General features: G+C 36.9%; 1 protein-coding gene across 3 annotated transcripts in view; it reads right to left on the bottom strand.

The window, feature by feature from the left end:
• Positions 1-13,602, bottom strand: part of Acaca (acetyl-CoA carboxylase alpha) — a 298,410-nt gene that overhangs the window by 133,648 nt on the left and 151,160 nt on the right. For all 3 annotated transcript variants that reach the window (XM_042690979.1, XM_042690996.1, XM_042690985.1), the window contains 4 exons: positions 10,972-11,085; positions 9,538-9,651; positions 8,459-8,548; positions 5,743-5,861 (listed from right to left, as the gene is read on the bottom strand). In XM_042690979.1, the coding sequence (XP_042546913.1) occupies positions 5,743-5,861; positions 8,459-8,548; positions 9,538-9,651; positions 10,972-11,085 (437 nt within the window). The remainder of the gene's footprint in view (positions 1-5,742; positions 5,862-8,458; positions 8,549-9,537; positions 9,652-10,971; positions 11,086-13,602) is intronic.

Genomic DNA, 13,602 nt, shown 5'->3' with positions numbered 1-13,602 from the left:
TAAGCAAAGTAAAATACTTAATTAAAACATCCTAAAACAGAAAGTTAAATTCACATGAAGAAACAAAACAGCCCAAAAGGTACATACACTATCACCCAACTTAACTAGAGCATGGATTTCCATCCAAAAAACTAGGGGGAAATAAATGCCAATAGGTCCTCAGTTATATGCTCAGGAATATACAATAGAGTATATTCCATCTTCTGAATAAGTTGTGATACTTATTTGAATCACAGATTAAGTTTTTTAAATACTCATATTCACTAGTATGCACTATGCATAAAAATCATTTGGAATTTAAAATATTGTATTTCCAGACTGTCAGAATACACAGAACCATACACATACCCATAAAGTTTAAAGGGTAACATACTTCACGTGTTTGTGTAACTATAGGTATATTTTAGAATATTAACTACATAGGTTGACTGAAGAACTTGTTTCCAGATTATTCTGAATGATTTAGAATGCCCAAATGAAAATAAAATACTGGATACCAAATGATTCAATAGACTGTCAAAAATAAAAACATTATAAGCTAGGTGCCAGTGGCTCCTAGCTATTCAAGAGGCTGAGATCTGAGGATCACAGTGTGAAGCTAGCCTGGGCAGGAAAGTCCATGAGACTCATATCTAATTAACCACCAAAAAGCCAGAAGTGGAGCTGTGGCTCAAAGTGGTAGAGTGTTAACTTTGAGAGAAAAAGCCAAGCAAGAATCAGAGGCCTTCAGTTCAAGCTCCAGTCCTGGCACAAAAAAATAAACTCAGGGCCCAGGCCCTGAGTTCAAACTCCACCATCAACAAAACAAACAAACAAACAAAACAAACATAAAGCATTAGAGTAGGGTACTGGTAGATCCTGGCTACTTAGGAAACTCAAATCTGAGAATTGTGGTTAAAAGGCAGACCAGGCAGATAAATCTTATCTCCAATTAACCAACATAAAGCTGGAAGTGGAGCTACAGCTCAAGTAGTAGAGTGTCAGCCATGAGCCAACCAAGAGTAAGAGGCCCTTAGTTCAAGCTCCAGTCCTGGCACTAAAAAAAAAAAAAAAAAAAAAAAATCAAAACAAATGAACAAATAAAATAAAAACATTAGCCAGGTACTGGTGGCTCACATCTGTAATCCTAGCTACTAAGGAGGCTGAGAGCTGAGGATCACGGTTCAAAGTCAGCCCAGGCAAGTAAGTCTGTGAGATTTTTGTCTCCAATTAGTCACAGAAAACTGGAAGTGGAGCTGTGGCGCTAAGTGGTAGAGTGCCAGCCTTGAGCAAAGGAGTTCAGGAACAGCACCCAGGCCCAGAGTTCAAGCTTCATGACCAACAATAAAATAAAATAAATGTAACAAGGTTTTGTATTTCCAGCACCAGAGAGTAATAATAGGTTTCAGAAGGGAGGTGGGAAGAAGACAGACATAGACACTCTGACTCTATACCCTGAGCTTCATTAAAAGAACAAACAAGGGCTGGGAATGTGGCTTAGTGGTAGAGTGCTTGTCTATGTGCATGAAAGCCTGGTTTCAATTCCTCAGCACCACATAAACAACAACAACAAAAAAAAGCTGGAAGTGTGGCTCAAGTGGTAGAGTACTATAGCCTTGAGCAAAAGAAGCTCAGGAATAGTTCCCAGGCCCTGAGTTCAAGACCCAGGTCTGGCAAAAAAAAGAACAAAGGAATGCTGAATGATATAGCCTGAGCTAAAGGATTATTCAAAATAAAACACTAGTTGATCTCACTACAGAGCTGAACAGATAGACTCAAACAAGAAAATTAGGTCCTAGAAGCAGACAAGCTTTCCTGCCTATTCCTGCACTAAAAAAATGACTAAAGAAACTCATATACAACTGATATTGGCTATAAGTCATCTTTAAAAACTGACACCTTTAAAAATAAATTCCTCTCACCTCCAGAACAAAAATCATGTACAATATCAAGTGGCCTTTAAATACTAAGAGAGTTTTTGAAAAAATGCACAAACATACAAATGTGTTATATATGTTTCTAATTACTGTCCATCTATGATGCAAGAGAAGGAAATTTAAGAAGAAAAGGTGTAAAATTTACTCTGAATTTCAAGGACTTAGTATCATTACAAGAATTAAAAAATAGTTCACTGAAAATTTTATTATATAAAAAGTGGTATTTTGGATATACTAAGTTAAATAAAATTCTACCTTTTTAAAACCATTTTTAAGGTAGCCAATATGAAATTTTAAATTCCTATATAGCTTTCATTAGATTTCTACTGGACTGTTACTGGTTGAGAAGTAGTGATTCTCAATTACAGATATTCACCAAAATTATCAGACAATCTTTAACCAAAATAAATGGCACTAGACTCTAACCCAAAATGAATCAGATTTTTGAAAAAAAGGATCTTAATATGTACATTTTCAAAATATTACTTAATTTTGAAAATCATTAAAATAGAAGAGAATAAAAAACCACTGGAGCTAGGGGGAGAAATAGTAGCTAAACCTTTTTTTAATGTAAACAGGTTTATTACATAATAAGGAATTTGGCCATTGTCCCTGATTTCTAGGAGAGATACTCTACATCCAAGTTTATGCTAAAAGATGGAATGACTACAGAGATGGAATGAGCAGAATGGTAGCTGCTTACTAGAAAGACCAACTATGTGACTAGAGGAGAGTTTTGAGGTAGCCTGACCTTTGGGAGGGGAGATTGAGTATAATCATATAGCCCATGATTTAATCAATCATGTCTATGAAATAAAACCCAGACAAAAATACTGCCATTGTAGCTGCATAGAATTTCTTGTTAGGTGAACACATCGATATGCTGAGAAGGTAGTATACCCTAATTACACAGAGAAAGAGAAGGAAGCTGTGTTTGAAGTTTTCTCAGCCTTCCCCCATGTGTGTCTTAATCTGGCTGGTTCTGATCTATACTTTATAATAAAATGTGAATAAAGCCATGTGGTGGCACATGCCTATCACCTCAGCACTAGGGAATTAGAGATAGGAGGATCATGAATTGGAAACCAGGTTGAACTACAAAAAAGTTAATAAAACTGTAAATGAAATTACAGTGTTTTGGTTCTGTGGAATTACTGTACCAAGAGGATTGTAGGAACCACTAACTTTCTATCAAATGGTCAAAATGCAAAGGACCTGGAATTCCATCTGAAGCAGGGGACATTTAACAGAAGAATGAACCCTTAACTTCCTGCTCTGGTTCTGTCTAGGCTGAGATTTGCCTGTTTTAGGCTTCCCATAATAGCTAGGGTGAACAGGCACGTTCCATTACAGTTACCACTCAGTTAAGAAGTGGGCCTCATGGACTTTTCTGCCCAGGTTGGTCTGGAACTAGAGCCTCCCAAGCAGCTAAGATAATAGGCATAAGGTGTAAGTGCCTGGCTTTGACAAAATTACTTTATCTTTCCGCCTTATTTCACAAATTTCTTCAACTTTACACCTATTTCAATAATAACAATAATCATATTCCATACAATCAAAGAAGATGTTAGGGACTATAGATCACAGTTCTATTTAGGACTAATCTTTATCCACAGCAGTGTGGAAACTTCAGATGTCAGAAGATATAGACATATGTTTTTAAAACAAGGTTCACATCCTTGAGGTAGAAAGGTGAATAAGATTTCTTAACAAAGCAATTAAGAATTCCCTCATTTTCAAGTCAACTTTCCTCACCAAACTGAATACAGTCTCAAATAAAAAAATAAGACAAGGAAAGCAATTCAGAAAGACAAGAGAAGCAATGAGAAGGGAAGGAAATCAGAGTTGGCCCTGTAGGCTGACTACAAATCACTGCCCAAAGGAAAGAGGTACTGGAAAGCAGGAAGAAAAGGAGATTGTCTTGAGAATTACAAGAGCATTAAGTATAGCATGTAGTTCTCTACAATTATTCAAGGAATGCAGGAAAAAAAAGAAGACCGAGTGCTGAGCCCATGTGTGCCATGAGTACTTCGCTGCTCACTGAAGAACAACCATTCGTTTCTAGAAAATGAGATTCTGAAATCCATGGAGGCAAAAACGTACCAAGAGATGCTTGCTAAATCAAGGATATATGCTTTTCTCTGTCAGCCATAAGGCATTTTTGAGGTAGAGAAGTGAAAGGATCTTCTGAGACAAAGAAGAGAGGTACTTTTTCCAAAGATGCCTCTGCTCATCTGCCCACCTCTGCTGGATCAACAGTGGCATCCAGTGGCCAAAAATCTAAGCACAGATTTCTTTGTCTCCAGAAAGGTTCTATGGCTTTGGGTGAAGTGGCAATTCAGAACAAAACCATTTCTGGTGTCTATAACTAAGATCCCCAAAGACATAGTACTCTGTAATGCCAAGCAAAGAAGTAAGGGCCATAAAGAAGAAATGGAGAAGGGCAGGTTAAGATTGGCTGTGGTATTTATATTTCCTGTGGTATTACTAAAAAAATGAAAATACAGAAGGAGAACATATGTGTGAGTAGAATTCTTAAGATTTTTCATTGCTTCAAAATGTTTTTTTTTAATGAGTATATAAGATAAATATTTTCACTTTAAAATCAAAGCAATACTGAAACAAATATTTGTATGTATATTTTAAGGACTTAGGAAGGTAAGAATAATACAATTGTCATGGCCAACTAGTAATTTACCTGAATTTAAGAAGTTTGGCTCTGAAATGTGACTTTAAAAAAATGGATTTAACTTCAACCAAATTCAGCTATTTTTAGAGAATGAAACTAGCTCAGGTAGCTCAACTCATAGCAAGCATATAAATAAGCAAAGCATTTGTTTCAACTGCTGACTTAAACTGTCTGTTTTACTTTTATTTTTTTATTGCTCTACTAGCAGAGTTCTAACAAGAAGGAAAAAAGAATGGAAGGAAGAAGGGACAGAAGAGAAGGAAAGAAGAAATCCTGTTTTTTCAGTGATATAACCAAGCAAGAATGAATGGAATTGAAGGACAGGAAAGTGGGTAGCCTTATGAGGTGAGGATAAACATAGTCAAAGCCCTTTGGTTGCATTTATGAAAACAGAACAATGAAACTTAGTGAAACAAATGGTCAGTGAAATAGGTGAAAATGATAGAAAGGATGTGAATGAAGACACATTGTATGAATGCATGCATGGAAATGTTACAAGTGAACCCCACATACATTTTGAAGATGGAGGAAAAGAGTGTTTTCAGTGTAAATGAACATCGCCATAGTCTGTTGCAAGTTCTTCTGGGTTACTTTTATTTGTACAACTTATACAACTAATGTAGGCTAACAAAAGAAAAAGGTTGACTATAACCAAAATGCTTTATATGTAGGTATAAAAATATCAGAATGAAATCTGCTGTGTATAATTAATATATGCTAAAAAAGAAGAAAGAAAATAAAAAGCAATTCTCCACTTTTATTTTATCTTTCTTTTGTGTGTGGGGGGGGGAGAGAAGAGGGGGCAAGTGTACAGACCTAGTTTCGCTGTGGAACTAAGGCTGGCCTCAAACTCACAATCCTTCTGCTTCAGCTTCTTGAATACAGAACTTACAGGTATGTAACTCCTTAGATCCTTGGCTAGACCACACTATATCTCCATATCAAAGACATGGACACCAAGAAACATTTCTCTTAGGGTTCAAATCTGTTCATTTTTTTTTGCTCTGCATTTATAGCAAAAAAACAAACAAACAGAAAAAAAAAAAAAACCTCCCATGTACTTGTCATATGCATTATTTCCCTTAACTTTCTTGATAAGCTTGATTTGCTCAGGTATACATATCATTTCAAACTCACCTGTTTGGATGAGATGTAGGTAGCATGAACTGAAATTCCACCACGCAGGTGTTGTCCTTAAGCTGGCGGTGTTGTACGCTGTTAAGTTCATAGGCAATATAAGCTCTTCGAACATACACCTGATTAAAAAGTATCATTAGTGAATAAAACTCCAAAAAAACGAAAACGAAGAAAATGTCTAGATCAGGAAAAAAGATACTATTGTTTGTAAAAGTGTCTGATACAGGAAATGGTAGTCTGAAGTGAGAGAGAACCCAAGGAGATACAGACACACACACACACACACACACACACACACACACACACACACACACACACACACACACACACACACACACACACACACACACACACACACACACACACACACTCTTTTGCTTTAATAAGGTTGGAGTCTTTATATAAGTGAATATTATATAAATGGAAATAAATAAAGGTAGGCTATCTCTGCTGGACATCATTACTAAGTACATGGTAAACCTTTCACACTAATCTAAACTCTAGAAGATTTTATCTTCAGCAAAAAGTGAGCATAAAGCACCATGACTGTTAACTCAGTAAACATGGTCACTTCAACAGAAGATAAAAAGCACTGAATGTAGAAAATGAACTTTACAACTTGGAGTAGGGGGGAGGTGGGGAGGAAGGGACATTCGGGGGAAAAAACAAAGGAGGAAGTAACAATGCTCAATAGGAAATGTACTCATTAACTTACTCATGTAACTGTAACCCTTTTGTACACTATTTTTACAATTAAAAAAAAAAAGCAAGCAAGCACTGAGGAAAATGGGAAGTACTGATCCTAGGCTACCTAAGGAATAAAGACAGAAGATAGAACATAGTTTTTCTGTTGTTATTGGTGGTGGTGGTGTTTGAGTTTGTGGTTTTTTTTCTTTTTTTTTTTGGGGGGGGGGGGGGCAATGGGGAGTGCTGAAAGGGAGGGAAGAAGGGTGAACAAATGCAATCATGCTATTTAGTACAATATACGGAAAATGGCCTATGTAACTTATAAGCAGGGATGTAAGGGGAAAACCTACAGAAAGTAAAGGAAGCAGTGACATGGTCCAAAAAAAGCAATGTACTTATTACCTGACTTATGAAATAGTAACCCCTCTGTATAATGCCTTAACAATAAAATTATATATATTTTAATATTTTTATTGTAAAGATTCTGTACAGAGGGGTTACAGTTACAAGAGTACGGTAATGAGTATATTATTTCCTATCGAGTACTGCTACCTCCTCCTTTGTTTTTCCCCCACCATCCCTTCCCTCTCCACCTCCTCAACTCCTCCCCTCCCCTAAATTGTAAAGTTCATTTTCAACATAGTGTCTTGTACTTTTCATTGTTACAATGGGTCAATCTGTACCCTTGTTTCAGCATTTTTTGTTGTTGTTGGTTGTGGGTCTTGAACTCTGGGACCTAGGCACTGTCCCTGAGCTCTTCAGCTCAAGGCAAGCACTCCATCCTTGAGCCACAGTGCCACTTCCAGTTTTCTGGTGGGTAATTGGAGATAAGAGTCTCATGCACGTTCCTGCCCCGGCTGGCTTTGAACCACCATCCTCAGATCTCAGCCTCCTGAGTAGCTAATTATAGGCATGAGCCACCAGCGCTGACTTAAAAAAGATAGAAGATGGAAGCAATCACAGAACAATTCAACTCTTTTACTATCTTGAATCTTTATGTTTTTCTCACCCTGTTGCCCCAAATCAATTTTGAATTTAGAATTCAAATTCTAAGCAAAAGTAGTCAAGCATAATTTGACATATAGTATTTCAAACATAGTAACATGAGTCAAGAATTGAAGAGATAGCAACAGACTACAAAAACAGTACACTCTTAGGCTCTTCACATTCAACTTGCCTTGCACATAAAATGGTACATGGATTCTGTCACAACATGAGGTACCATGTCTCATTAAATGGTATGAAAGCCCTAAGAAACACCTAGATATTTCAAGTATTTGATATTTACTCAACAGGACAGTTTATATTTTACTCATAGAATACAAATAAAAGTAACTCAGAAGAACTCCCAACAGACTCAATTACACTGAAAACACTCTTTTCCCCATCTTCAAAATGTATATACTTGGCGATATTCAGGGACTACAAATGTTATGATTAATGAGGTAGTATGATGCAATGAAACAGAAAATGTCTCCAGATTTAGACCAAACCGAGTTCAAATGCAAACTCCTCTACTTAATATCTATGTGATTTCTAGACCAGTCACTTAACCTCTCGTCACACTTTCTTTTTACCTCATGAAGTAACTATAGGATTAAATGGAAAAAAAAAAAAAAATCTAAACCATAATTCATCAAATACTATTACTTTATTTCCTAAGAGGCGATATTTTATGAGCTGCTGGACAATTCAAACTATACCCAAAATCCAATTTTAATTTGGCCCAAATCACAAGATGGCAAAGTTGCACATTTGGATCAGCCACATGCTTTCCACTTATAATATTAAAATTAATTCTAACTCATTATGAATAGAAGAAGTCAAATACTTGGAAAGTAGAAAAATGCTGGCAGCTATTATCCTGTGATTATAATCCAGAAGCTAGCAAATTGTGTCAGTGAAACATTTGAAGAAGGCACTTAAGGAAACATTAACTGAGGAGAAGACTACCCATTGGAAGCAACTTTAAGGCCAAAAGAAAAACACTGGCATGATACGCAAATATAAAAAGGATATGAACACCCACCTCCAAAGCTGCCATCCTCACAACTTGGTTGCTATGATAGAAGAAGTTCGGTAGAACATCAAAAATTGATGTTTCAGATAGGATGAGTTTCTGCAAAGTACAATAACAGGCTTAAACTATTACATCAAAAAAAAAAAAAAACAATTTCAATAAGTACTGTTTTGGCATTTGAAACATTTAGCCAAACCTAAGAATTCTGTCTTGGAATGTTGTGTATCAGAATAATCTCTCTGTGCCTGTTTTCTCAGCTACAAAATGGGGAAAATACCTACTTCACAGGGCTGTTGTAAAGATTATATGAGTTATAAGCATAAAATTCGTATAATTGTGTAATAAAATGTACTAATTTTATGCTGGTAATTGTATGCCTTTCTGGCATACATTTGTACTTCACTTCCTAAATACTGAATCAGTACTTCCTGGCCACAAGGTATATCCTAGATTTGAACCCTACTGAAAACCCTAGATTTCAACTAAGACAACACATCCTCTTTCCCAAAAGAAAATCAGAAATTCTGAAGAGTCATATTGGACAAGTATCCTGGTTTCCAAGGTAAAAAATAGAAAGGCACCCCTGAGAAACTGATATTTAAAAAAAATTTAGTTTAGGCCCTTCCAATCAGTTGTAAAATTTAGCTAATATTCTCTTGGAAAATTGGCTTTTTTATAAAGCTTAATAATAAGCATTAAAATTAAATTAAAATTAAATTATATTTAAATAGCTTTGTCTCCAAAAGAGTAACAACCATCTACGCATGCATCTAATTCAACTATATGAAATCAAACAATGTTACCACTTAATTCTGGTCCAGAATGCTTTCTACGTAAAATCACAAGAGGTAAAGACTTTAATAGGCACTTCTATCAAGGCAATTCTATAGGATCTTTAAGTGAAGCTACAGTTAATAGCATTTGAGTGAAAAAAATTTTCGTAAGTATTTATCATTTTATAAAGTCAAGATATGAAATTTATTACAAGGAAATCAAAATTAATTGATGATTTAATTGAACATGCTTATGGGAATAAAGGAAACAAGAGTGCACAATGGTAAAAAAAAAAAAAGGGCTATATTATATACCTGCAGGTTCTCAATGCAAAACTGATGTCCGTACATGTCAATTGCTGATAGGAAGATAGACTCTACTTGGTTATGGCGAAGCTCATATGATGGCAAATGGGAGGCAATAAGAACCTAGAGTGAGAGCAAAATAAGAGGCATAAGTTCCTAAGGGAGTGATTATTCTAGACTCCTATTAGGCAGCTCTGATACAAAAGCAATAAATATAAATCTGTAAGTGCAGGCATCAAAGATAAAACAGAGTCCAAGTAAAACAACTTCTAGGTCCTGTAGCATAAAGTCAATGCCACCAAATACTGAATCTCAGTTGACTCTCACCATGATTTGCGTTGTGGGCAATTTCCCATGGGGGTTGGGGGAAGGGAGCAAAAACAGCTTCAATCAAGTTCCATCAGTGCATGTGATTTACCACTGCAAAGCTGCTAGTCCTGGGGACTGCATGACTAGCTGTTAATTGGGAATCAGGTCTGGCAGGGAGCAGCTGGGAGGAAGGTGGATGCAACATAGCTAGCCTTTTGCAACTCTGAAGTTAGAAGAAAGACTAGGAAAAGCTGCTTTGACAGCCCTGGTACTCAGTCCCAAGGAGAAGGAGTCATAAAGTAACACCAATGCATGTGAGGGGCAGAGCAAGTGAAAGCAGTGTCACAAACAAACAGGGACACAGTAGGACCTGAATATCCTCAGCAGGTCACTGAGAGGTTCAATAACTTTGAGTAGTTCAGTGACATGGATACAATTGTGGAGAAAGCAGAAGGTCACTGAACAGCTTCAAATAAGGCTTCCTTGTCAATGCCCATACACTGAGACACAAAGGGAGCACCAAGTCTCTGCTTCCCTGCTGAAATCTTTTGGAATGGAAATGAAGACTATGGGGTGAAACTAACTGGACGTCTCTGGGTTGTCCTGATTGCTAGTGCCTAAGATTCACTTCATTATCTTTCTGCTTTCTACACTTGATTATTTCCTATACACTTACAAGTCCTTCACCTGCTTCTAAGTTCCCTTTGGGAACAAAGAAATAGTGAATTGATTACCTTCTCTCGGTTTACTTTCCTCCACCTAACCCTGGTTTACTATCATAGGGCTACTAAGGAGGGTGGAAAAAATATCAGCAATTTTTTCCCCTAGAGCTGAGGACTGAACTCAGAACCTTGCACTTGCCAGGCAAGTACTCTTCTACTGAGCTAAATAAATCCCTAACCCCTAATAGCAGGATTTTATAATGGGAAAAGTGCTCTGTCTTAGAGACTCAACATGAACTGTCCTTTCTCTTTAAACATTTACCACATAAAAACATTTGCTCTGCAGGCACTGTGATATACATGTGACATTTTCATGATCTTTATACTATAACTGAGTAAAGCTCATTTTGTCCACAAGGGCACAAACTATGAAAACCCATCCCTCCTTCAAGATAACCAAACACTGCCTTACCTGGCGTGCCCGAAGTGCCACTTTGGCATTGGTGGTCTTACTGAGTTGAGTTAGCTCTGTGAGAATATTCAGCAGCTCATCAGTGAGAGTAGGGTCCCGGCCACACAACTGATCCTAACAGTGATTCAAAAAGAGAAATAGACATCTACATCAAAAAACAACTTAGCAGATAGAACTTTAAAATAGGGAAAGGGAATAAAAACAAAGTAAACAAAGGACAAAAAAAATGCAACTTCCTTTTGCAAAGAAGAAGCAATCCAACTCTCTTAATCATTCAGATTCAAATATTTTAATATATTTCTTTATAAATGAACACTGTGCTTTTAACATGCAGAAGAAATAGAGTCCTCTAAAAGGAGTCAGGAGAATTCTGAGTAAGAAATAACAAATGATGTCTCAAAGTTCAAGAGGTTTGTAAGTAATGTAGAAATTAAAGGCCTTTCTCCCCTGCTTTGGGAAAGAAGGTAGAATAGGCAAATGAACCACTCTGGTGGTTTTAATACCACAAACCATATGTTAGGCATCCTATGAAATGCAAAAGTGAAACACAAAAACAAATCATTAATTTATAAATACACACTAAAAATGCCACCTCATATTCTGACAGTTCTAGATCCAAATCATTTACCTAGTAAATTTACCTAGTTTAAATTCATTTTATGAATTTAAACATGATAAATTATTAGACTGGTGGAAATTCTTACTATAGGATTCAGGGTTTGTTCAGTACTGGCACTTCCTTTTTCTAACAGTTACACAATGTTAATGAAAATAATCCCTAAAATATTCTGAGAGATATTTCTACTGGAGTCCAATGGAATAATCAGTTTATTCCCTAAATTCATATATTATCTAAATTAAAAATAAGCTAAAAGTAACTACATGCAGTTTTTAAAACAAATAATTGTCCTTTTTTACTTTTACAAGCTTATGGGTTCTTAATATACCACAAAATGAAACTCATACGTTTAGCTATTGTTCCCTGTACTTGCACTTTGAAATAAGTGTCCTTATAGTTTAGTAAATTTTTCTTCTCCCCTTATCACTATGACATGAAAGATGGTCCTCAAGATTAAAGCTAGGCCCCCCTGGATGGTAGGTCAACATATACCAACTACTATTTACATCCCCAGCTCCACTGCTGCTTTAGAATCCCCAGGACCCCTTCCCCTTGATTACCAGCCCTTTTCTTGAAGAATCACTAATTCATGCTTACCATCTCTGTTTCAGGAATACCTTGTATAATTCTTTATCACAGTAGTATATATAAAAATATGGAGCCTGGCCTTTGTAGCAGTAATGTATTTCCCCAAACCTTTTCTAAAACACCTACTACATTCTGTGTTACAAGGTAAACACTTTTTGTAATACTCAATACCATTAGGCTGGGAACACAGTCATTCAGTCACTGTCTCTCTCTCTAAATGTTTTACAACATGAGATTCTCATTCTCCAATCCACCAACCAGATGTCTGCTCCAACTACCCAAAGTCTATGATTTTTTGGGGGGGGAGGGGGTCCGGTTGTGGGGCCTGAACTCTGGGCCTGGGAACTGTCCCTCAGCTCTTCAGCTCAAGGCTAGCACTCTACCACTTGAGCCACAGCACCACTTCCGGCTTTTTTCTTTTTGCTTATGTGGTGCTGAGGAATCGAACCCAGGGCCTCACGTATACAAGGCAAGCGCTCTACCACTGAGCTATCTTCCCTGCCCCCAAATCCATGATTTATAGTTAAGGAAGTATAAGTACTGTTTTTACCCATCTGAATGAGAAAAATGCAAGCTTCTATTAAAGATAAACCTAGGAGTCTGTTGATCAAGCAGTCATATACTAAAAGACTTGTTCCACCCATGTGGGCATAACAGGAAAGAGGTAGGAGAAAAATGCAATCACATCTTGTCTTTTGCTGAGAACTAATAAACAAAATAGAATTTCAAGGGAATATATAAATCACTGGGCGGGGAGAGGGGAAACATTAAAAAGATAGAAGAACAGATAAGGAACAGTGAGTAGGAAAAGCAAAATTTTTGTACTCCAGTATCTCCTTTCCTAATGTTCCCAATATAACAACATTAGAAGAAAATTCCTTTCTCAGATACTATTCAATCAGAATAAGAGATCTTAAAACATAGAAAGTATCATGGGTAATACCCCAATTCAACTACTGTGCAAATGCCTAGCCTATAGTCCAACATTATCAACAAAAGACAATATAACAAAATATGAACACCTCTTCAACCTATATTAGATTTTTTGTTTGTTTTTGGTTGCTTGTGGGGCTTGAACTCTGGGTCTGGGAGCTGTCCCTCAGCTCTTCAGCTCAAGGCAAGTGCTCTACCACTTGAGCCAAAGTGCACTTCCAGTTTTCTGGTGGTTAACTGGAGATAAGAATCTCACAGACTTTCCTATTTGGGGCTGCCTTGGAATCACGATCCTCAGATCTCAGCCTCCTGAGTAGCTAGGATTACAGGTGTGAGCCACGGGCTCCCGGCTCTATATCAGATTTGATAAAGAACAATTTTCTTAACCCAGAAGTGGTGCTGTGGCTCAGTGGTAGAGCACTTGCCTTGAGCTGAAGAGCTGAGGGACAGTGCCCAGGCCCAAAGTTAAAGCCCTACAACCGAAAAAAAAA

Source organism: Dipodomys spectabilis, unplaced genomic scaffold (genome assembly GCF_019054845.1).
Source record: "Dipodomys spectabilis isolate Male_0828 unplaced genomic scaffold, ASM1905484v1 ptg000004l, whole genome shotgun sequence".
Taxonomy (NCBI): domain Eukaryota; kingdom Metazoa; phylum Chordata; class Mammalia; order Rodentia; family Heteromyidae; genus Dipodomys; species Dipodomys spectabilis.
The sequence above is the reverse complement of the archived record's forward strand: the minus strand, read 5'-3'. Positions and strand labels throughout refer to the sequence as shown.